The 9244-nt window shown below is 37.0% G+C and overlaps 1 protein-coding gene across 10 annotated transcripts in view; it reads right to left on the reverse strand.

The window, feature by feature from the left end:
* Positions 1–9244, reverse strand: part of LOC118167987 (serpin A3-4-like) — a 65629-nt gene that overhangs the window by 13067 nt on the left and 43318 nt on the right. For 6 of the 10 annotated variants that reach the window (XM_035327997.1, XM_035327998.1, XM_035327996.1 and 3 more), the window contains 2 exons: positions 5571–6216; positions 331–601 (listed from right to left, as the gene is read on the reverse strand). In XM_035327997.1, coding sequence (XP_035183888.1) covers positions 331–601; positions 5571–6216 — 917 coding nt within the window. Of the gene's footprint in view, positions 1–330; positions 602–5570; positions 6217–8171; positions 8242–9244 lie in introns of all 10 variants that reach the window. The other 4 variants (XM_035328001.1, XM_035328003.1, XM_035328002.1 and 1 more) reach the window with 2 other exon arrangements.

The raw sequence follows: 9244 nt of genomic DNA on the forward strand, positions 1-9244 counted from the left end.
GAAAGAAAGAAAGAAAGAAAGAAAGAAAGAAAGAAAGAAAGAAAGAAGAGGTATTAAGACAGAGAACTGGGGGCTATAGTTGAAAATAGGAAATAAAATGCAGGATCAGAAAAGTCCCATAGCAGTGAAAGTTTCCACTTCATGCAGTACTAAATGTAAAACCACAGGAGCACCAGAGAGCCAAATTTCACCTTTGGTCAGTGGAAATTCTTCCACAGATTAAAATAGAATTAAAAATAATATCCTGATCTGTATCATAGCCCAGGAGATTAAAACTGATGGGCTTCGCTTCCTTGCCTCCTCTCTGACCCAAGAACTGCAGAATTTTACCTTTTTGAGACTAATGTCCTCCATCTTGCCATACGTTCACAAGACATTTTTTTTTCCAGCTTCCTCATTCTTCCTTGATCAGGCAGAACAAAAAATGCTGAAGCACCTCCTTTATAATCCATTTGCACGATTGTGGAAGACAGCTGTTCATCATAACCATGCTTGAACAGGCCCATTCCAAACATCATTGGGACTTCAACAACCTTGTTCCCATCCACAAAGAATTTATCCTTTTTAGTGTACTTTGGGTCAAATGGTTTTTCCCATTCAGCTTGAAATATAAGAGACAGAGTTATAGGATATTTTAAGCGCATGAAACCATACGACACATTCATAGAAGTAGAAACTGTTACACCTGGATTAGCTTCAAAGATAAACCAGTTTGCAACAAGCACTTGGTCTTACTGAATACTCATAATAGTTCAATAGCAAGGAGACTGTGATGTACAAAACCCCCTCATTTCTTTCAGCAGGATGGAATGTACTTAATTTAAATTTGTCACCAAATATTCTAATATATAAAGGGACGTGTGCACTTTTCCTTCAAAACAAGTTTTAAGATGCCTATAAAGCCCTCATATGATGCAGCCTTTAAACAGGAGCTAAGAAGAAAGATTCTCCCTTTTGCTTGTTCCCACCAAAGGGACTTGTGAAGGGAGAAATGAGGGTTAAATTCTCTAGAGAAATAGAGATTCAGGTTACTTCCAGAATGAGGGGTTTCATATGGCACTTTACCTGATTGCCATTAAAATCACGAAGAACCTAATCATACGAAATTGCTGGGGTAAAAAATAAAATAAATAAATAAACTCAAAACATTAAATTTCCAAATGTTCTTCACTTAGTCATAGTGAAACAAACTGTCTACATTGAAACTCTGAAGGATAATTACTGGGGAGAAATTTCTAAACTGAATTCTAGATACCCACCTCATCCGTTTCAGAGGCTGAGCTAGATATAAAAAAGGAGGAAGAAGGCTTTTCGTTTTAATGGTACTTGTTTCGTTTGTTTGTTTGCTTGCTTTTTCTTTTGTCTTTAAAGAAAGAGGCATTTCTCTGTAGCAAATTTTGCTTTGAATAACAAAGGTCACCTTTGATCAAGTTTAGTGGGCAAAAGCAGAACCACAATATTAAATAAAGTGCCATCAAGAAAATCATGAAACAAGATGCTATTATTTTTTATTTGTGTTTGAACAATGATTACTAGGCAGCTTAATATAAATGAACTTATCATCTTATGTCTCTACCATCTGTGGAATAGACATGAACAGCACTTACATCCTACTTTGAAAAAGTGAAATGAGATTTAATTAGTGCATGTCTTGGTGGGCTACAAAAATATAAATTGACAACCATAATTACTCTTAAGACAAGAAAATTTACTGCTTTCGTGTTTCTTCATTAGTAGTGACCACAATAACACAGTTCTGATGTTATTGGCTGACTTGCTCTGAAAACCTCCCCCGAAAATGAAGACTTCTTTCATTAAACACGTAACAAGCAGGACTTTGCCTTGATAAGGTTTAAAGAAAAAAAAAAAAAAAAAAAAAAAAAGTCCTGAAACACTCCAACAACCTTTATGTAATACTCAACTTAGGAAAAACACCCACTGATTTCAAAAAGAGCTTTCCTTGATTAAAAACTAAGAATGTTAGAATTTAACACATAGGTTTGACAGAGATGATGTTCAGTAATCCTCTCCTCTTTCATAGGAACTCTCATTCCTTACACTCTCCTCTTTCTTATGAGGTTACTTTCTAGGATGGCACCTTTCTCAAATGCTTTACAGAGTTCATGTGGAAAAATTAACCTCACTGTATGATACTTTGTGGTGATCAGCTCAGCTAGGGAATGATAAGGGACCGGTGTACTGTGGTAGAATAGCATGTCCACTGGCTGAGAACCAGGAAAACATTTCCAGACTTTTGTCCTTAGGGAAGGACTTCTAAACTAGGTTATACCACAAAAAACAAAAACAAAAACAAAAACAAAACGTGAGGACAGGCATCAGTACTGTGCAAGGAAAGCTGTAATGTATATAGAGAGAATAAGACTCCAGAAGAACATTGATAATATAAAGTTTCTCTGGCTTTTTTCCTCATTGTGTATCAAGTTTTCCCTCTTAGAACATTTGAGGTTTTACTAAATCTATTGCTCTGTCTGCAAACACCTCTCAAATGAAAAAAAAAAGTCCTTTTTTTTTTTTTTTTTTTTTTTTGCTAGTTTGAAAGATGTGACACATGGTACTTAAAAACCTCTCTTGAAAACATTATTAAACTAGTATGTACTCAAGAGAATTAAGAAAGACTATTCATCTGGATTCTAAACAGCCTCATTTAACTCTAGCCAAACCTTCAGAGATTAACACAAGGAACAGGGGCAGATGAAAAATAAAACAATAAAAATCTGATTATGAATTAATTTGGGGGGAATTGTCATACTGAGGACAGGAATAGAAACACCCAAGTTAATAGTTTTAAAAGAATATAATTTCTAATGCATGCCTTTTCCACTTCAGTTTAAAAATTTAACAATATTTTTAGCAGATAAATTGCATAATACTATTTTTCCGAGTGCAATTGCTTAGTTTTCAAAACATGATAAAATGAGTAAGAGAGAGGTCTGAAAGAACTATAATAGAATTAGAATAGTTCAGTTGGAAAGGACCTGTTAAGATTTTTCAAGTCCAGCTTCCTGACTACTTCAGGGTTAACTAAAAGTTCAAGCATATTATTGAGTACATTGTCCAAATGCCCCCTGAACACTTATGGGCATGGGACATCAACCCTCTTTCTAGGAAGCCTGTTCCAGTGTTTGACAACCCTCATGGTACAGAATTTTTTCCTTATATCTAGTCTGAACCTACCCAGGCACAACTTTGTGCAGTTCCCTCACATTCTGTCATTGGTAACTAAGACGAAGACATTAGCCCTTCCTCTTCTCAGGAAGTTGTAAAGAGCAATGAGATCATCTCCGAGCCTCCTCTTCTCCAGATCAGACATCTCAAGTTTCCTCAACCTCTCCCCACACGACCTGTCTTCCGTCCCTTCTACGAGCTTTTTTGTCTTCCTTTGGATGCATTCAAGTACCTTAGCATCTTTTTATATTGTGGAGCCCAGAACTGCACACAATAGTCAATAAGAGGCAAGACCAGTGCTAAATATGGCAGAATAGTGACCATCTGCTAGCCCCATTCATTACAACACTTTGAGCTCCACCATTGAACCAGTTCATCACCCAGTGTAGCATGAACCTGTTTATCTCACAGCTGGACAATACCTTCAGGAGGATACTGTGAGGGACAGTATCAAAGACCTTACTGAAATACAGAAAGATTACATCCACTGCCTTCCCTTCATCTGCTAAGTGGGTGGCCTTATCAAACTACTAAGGCAGGATTTTCCCTTCATAAGCCATAGTGACTATGCCTGCTAACAGCTTTGCTCTTTATATGACTTTCAATAACACTCAGGACAATCCTCCATGGACAATCCATGACTTTTCCAGGCACTGATGTCTATCATTTCCTGGGGCTTCTCTTATGCTCATCTTGTAGAATGGTATAATGGCTAGTCAGCAGAGACTTCCCCAAACTCCCAAGACCTTTGGTAAATTGTTGAGAGAGGTCCAGCTATAACATCCACTAACTTCTTCAGTGCTCTTTCAGTACACTGGCATGAACATTAGGCCCCACAAACTTATGAACTGATAGAACAGGTCCCTTGCAATTTTGGTGACCACAAATGGAAAGACCACCAGTTATGAAGCTTAAAGTCTACTCTCTTCAAGTCCAGTACAGCAAATCTGCTGACCTTTTTTTTTTTTTTTTTTTTTTTTTTTTTCTCATGACACCAAAAATTTTGAACTCAACTATTTTATGATCACCATGGTCAAGACAGCCACATACCATCACTCCCCCACAGCCTACAGAATAAGTGAATATGATATCAGTGCTATCATCCTGGGTGGGTGGTTGATAGTAGACACCCCAAAAGACATCTGCTTTGCTATCCATCCCTATAAAACCTCACCCAGAGGTTCTCTACCACATGATTCCAACCTAATTTCAGGTTGTAAATTAGGAAAAATTTCTTCTCAGGAAGAGTAGTTGATCTCAAATGTTTTTTTCCAAACTTAATGATTCTATGATTATCCCTAACTACAATGGCTATACACTTTGATCTCCTTATCGCGTACAGTGCAACACCTCTGTTTCGCCTACCCTGCCTCCTGAATAGCCCTCCATCCCAGCACTCCAACTGTGGGACTCGTCCCAGCAAGTCTCACTAATACCAATGATATCACAGCTCTAGGAGAGGACCAAAGCTTCCAGTTCATTTCCTTTGTTCCTCATACTGCACGCGTTGAGATACAAGCATTTCAGATGTGCTCCTAAAAAGAAGACACAGTATCTGTTATTAGACAACTGATTAAGCCTTACAACCTTGCTTCTCTTCTTCTCATTAGAGTAGCAGTCTGAAAAGCTCTGGGAAGATCTGTAGACTGTATCTAAGCAGACTGCCTAAGTTAAGAAAAACAAGCTTATTATCAGAAGGCTTGTATTTGATACTGGGGGGGGGGGGGAATCCATTTCTTCACTGGAAAATATTAGGATCTGCAAATCAAAAAAAAAAAAAAAAAGGTTGAACACCTATGCTTTTAGACACATCAGCACCACATCCATACTATTATTGAAGTCATAGTGAAAACGGAACATCAGTGTGAAACTAAAACTATTTTTACACATTTAGCTTTAGATACATAACTATACTCAGTAACTGCAGAAACACTGAGTAAGTGCATGGCTTTGCTTTTAGGTAAATTGTTTTATTTTAACAGCGTTCTTTGAATTTATCTCCGAAGTTGTTAAACTAAAAACCCTAAGTGGGGAAGAAAAAAGTCTTACTAGAAGAATAAATCTTACTAGATTTTAAAGGACTACATACCTTACCACATAGAAATACCTTCCTGAAAGTATATTTCACTTTTTATTGGGAAATAAATGTATACATTAAAATACATAAGGAAAATTTGCCTTAAATTTTGCTAAAAATTATCATCAGCATTAAGCAGAAAATAATTTCCAATAGCTTTGTTTATAATTAAGTGTGAATGAGGACCAAAAGGAAAACAAGATATGATTCCCTCTGAGAAAACATATTGCAAAAAAAGGTGATGAAGTCCAAGACTGACCTGAGGAAATAATACATGAAATAAGAGAATAAGATATGTATATCTTACCGTTAAAATAAATATAACTAATGAGGAGAATTTCAGTAAGTGGATCAAGGTTATTTATGAGGTCCCTGATTTTCCCATTGGTTCTTCCAGCTACATATTCATTAATCTTCATCTGGGCTTGATTAGCTCTCTTGAAGTTCATAGGATAAGCTTCTCCTTCATAGAAGTTTCTGAGATTATTTAAAAATTTATCTTGTGGTTTCAATTGGTCAAGAACAAACAGGACATTTCCCATATTCAGCTGTAACGCCTCATTCTTTCTGTTTACCATTTGCATGAGTTGACGATAACCTTCATGTATTTGGTTTTCAGAAATTTCACGTGGGTTAAAACTAAGGACCCTAAGAATCTGTGTCAGAGTGTCAGATCTGGCACCGAGAGTCAGCATTGCAAAGGCAGTAGAGATGCTCAAGGGAGAAAAGAAAATATTCCCACTGTTTTCACGAGAAGAAATCTCCTTGTAGAAACAGCACGCAAACTGACAAACGCTGTTCCCTACAGTCTGCTGCAGCATATATCGATTTTCTTGGCCTCTTTGATTTTGGTTTCTTACACCTTGGCGATTAGGCTCATAGAAATAACTGTTGGAATGAATCCCAACAATTAAAAGGCACAGGAAAAACAACAGCTTCATGTTTGTATAAATCTGTAAAAGAAGAAAAGAAAAATAACACTTGGCTTACAGATCTTTTTACCTCATGCTTTCCAATAAGTCAGCCCCTTCACTGTACAGAGCTGGCTTAGTACCATTGATTCCAAGCCATTTGAATTCAGAGATACCAGCTTTCCATTTCAAGGAAGCAGGTTTCTGAATATTACTCAATCTACTGAACAAATTATGAAAGAATAAAAATTAAAAACAAAGCAAAGTGAAGTAATATGAAAACACCCTCACTAAGGTTAGGCTACATTTTCTTTGAAACTGTTTTTTTTTTTTTTTTTCCTTTTTTTTTTCTCTCTGCAGAGTTCTGTTTTTAATGTGGTTTTAAGTGATTAAAAAAAAAAAAAAAATGTAAGTCAAAAGTACAGGTCTATAGAACAGAGGGTAAGGGAGCCAATCAAGCCTAGTCAGTTAAATTTAGCAAGATGAAAATAAATAAATAAATAAAGTGAAAGAAACACATAGTATTCCTCCACTGTGACAATCAAAATATTACACACATTTTTAAATGGGCTATGGGTAAACATATAGGCAGGCACCAGAGAGAAAGTAAATGCACTTCTTAATGAGGAAGTGATGAAAATTTACAGTAATTCCATAAAGCTTGAACACTATTTAAAAACAAGCAACCAAATAAACTTCCATGTAACTAATGAAAGAGAGAAATCTGCTTTGACCAATTAGTAAATCATCAAGACCATTGAAAGACAATATTGTTTATTAAAAAAGGGAAAATGAGTTAAGTATGCAGAAAAGCAAATGGAATCAAGCATGCCTACTGCGTGCAAGGTTTCAGATTTGTGATTGAAAATAGTCAACAAAACAAAACAAACAAACAAAAGAAACAGAGGAAACACCAGCCCAATCATGCTTTTATCATCACAAATCCAGTGACAAGTGATTTTAGGATAGAAGGATGCAATGGCAAATTGTGAAGATGAATGAGTGAAATCTAGAGGGACAATACTAAAAGATACCCACAGAACAGGAAAACCTTTTCCAAAGTAGCAAGAAAAAAATCCACTCACATCTGTAGCAATATCTTTAAGTCTAGAAGTTAGTATTAATGGTACCATAATTAGTTCAACAGCTTTTGTCAACAGACAGAAGAAAGTAAAGATGTGGATCATAACTAGAAATCCAGAACATCCTCCTGTAGTATATTGCTTTACCTACAGAATCTTTAATAAAATAAAATACTCCCTAGAGTAAAATAAAAGGATTTTGAAATGGAAAACCTAAGCTAGGTGTCTGATTTGCAATATGAAATGATTTTTAGACTCCCATGCCTTGTAAAATCATGTTGACTTGTTGAATCTTTACCAGCTCCCACCATGACTCTGCATTTGCATTCTCCACTTTCCTATGTCTTGGTTCTCCAAAATTCATTGAATTCAGAATACGGATCTCTGCTTTTATATTTGACACTCTTTGAATATCATGTTTATAACAATACTACTGTTGCTAGGAAGAGCATGTGTTCCAACCTGAACCCCTCGCCGAACCACTTTCAGAAAGTTTGCTTTTATATCTACATGCTTAAAACTGTACACTGATTTGTTTATGACCTGTTCCACTGTCACTCTTATTCTAATTCTTTTAGCCTTTCACTTTATCCATTTTTTTTCCTGAGATCTCGAGAAGCTTTAGAAAGTAAAACTTAACTCCCCACTTCTGCTTCATTTCATGCACCATATTTGTTATTTATCATGCCTTTACTTCATTTAACTCTTTCAAACATTTTTTCCAAAAGAGGATTATGCTATATGAATGTGCCCTCACAGAGGACATATATTTTATATTTAAAAAATAAAGTAATAAAAAATGCAAAAAGCTTTAAAATACATTTTGAATAAGAAAATACAATGTATCAATTAATTATTTAGAATCAGTTGTAACAGGTGACATTAATTCCACAGCAAAAAAAATGCAAGACTTACGGTACAGTCAAAAGGGTCTGCTGTTGTGTTTGCCAGGTCTGCACAGGTCCTTGCTCAGTTGTTTATGCTGCTGAACACAAAGCAGGGTATCCTCTAGTAAAGGTTAAGATCATCTAAGGGCTGTGACTCACACATTATAATTTTAGAGATTAGGCAGAGCAAACAACGTTGAAACTAGTTTTACTGGACACCTAACTTTGCTGAATATATGTCTCATGTGACATTTTATTATTCATGAATATCTGATCGCCCTGGTTAGATTCAAACCAATTTTCTTCAAACTGAACCTGCTGCTTGTTAATATCAAACATTCGTACACAGCTCACTTGCCAAAATCTATTTTTTCTATGAACAAGAGAGTCACCAGAAATAGTAATCAGAGTGATAGATCTTGAACACAACTTCCAATGACTATAGCATTTCTGCCACTAAGGCAAGAGAACTAGGCCTGATGCACTGACACAAACTTTTTGTGTGTGTGTGTGTGTGTGTGTGAACTAGCCTGCTTGTCTCCTGCATATCCATGCCTGGGCATGATTGTTTCCAGATGATCTCAGTGATGGTTCTAATAGTTTCATAGGCTTAAAACACTGTTTTGCTACATTAGCAAATACAGCCATAAATGTACCTCACTATCCACTCTCACATGGAGAAGCTGCTAGCAGTGTGAGCTGCCATAGCAACTCCAGGGCCACTTGCACAGCCGTGTGCCCAGGTGAAAAGGAATGCAGCCAGGATGCCATTGTACGCAGGTGATCCCAGTTACAAGTATGGCCTAGGGACAGGGGGTGGAAGCCTGGGAACGTGGGTGTTGAATAGCACAAGCCTTTAGACCAGCTTACTATCTTGTGATCTGGCATGTGGGGAGCAGGCCCTTCTGATTATGTGCCAAGTTCAGCTGGGTCAGATCAGACAGCCTGGTATCCTGAGCTCAGCCCTACTCACTACAGTGATCTGTGACTGCTGTGGCAAGCCAGTGGGAGCACAGTGACAGCAGTGTTGAAGGAGGAACCTCTGGAGATCACATAGTACAACCCATTGCTCAAGGCGGGGGGGGGGGGGGGGGGGGGGGG

This window comes from Oxyura jamaicensis, chromosome 5 (assembly GCF_011077185.1).
Source record: "Oxyura jamaicensis isolate SHBP4307 breed ruddy duck chromosome 5, BPBGC_Ojam_1.0, whole genome shotgun sequence".
NCBI classification, from domain to species: Eukaryota; Metazoa; Chordata; class Aves; order Anseriformes; family Anatidae; genus Oxyura; species Oxyura jamaicensis.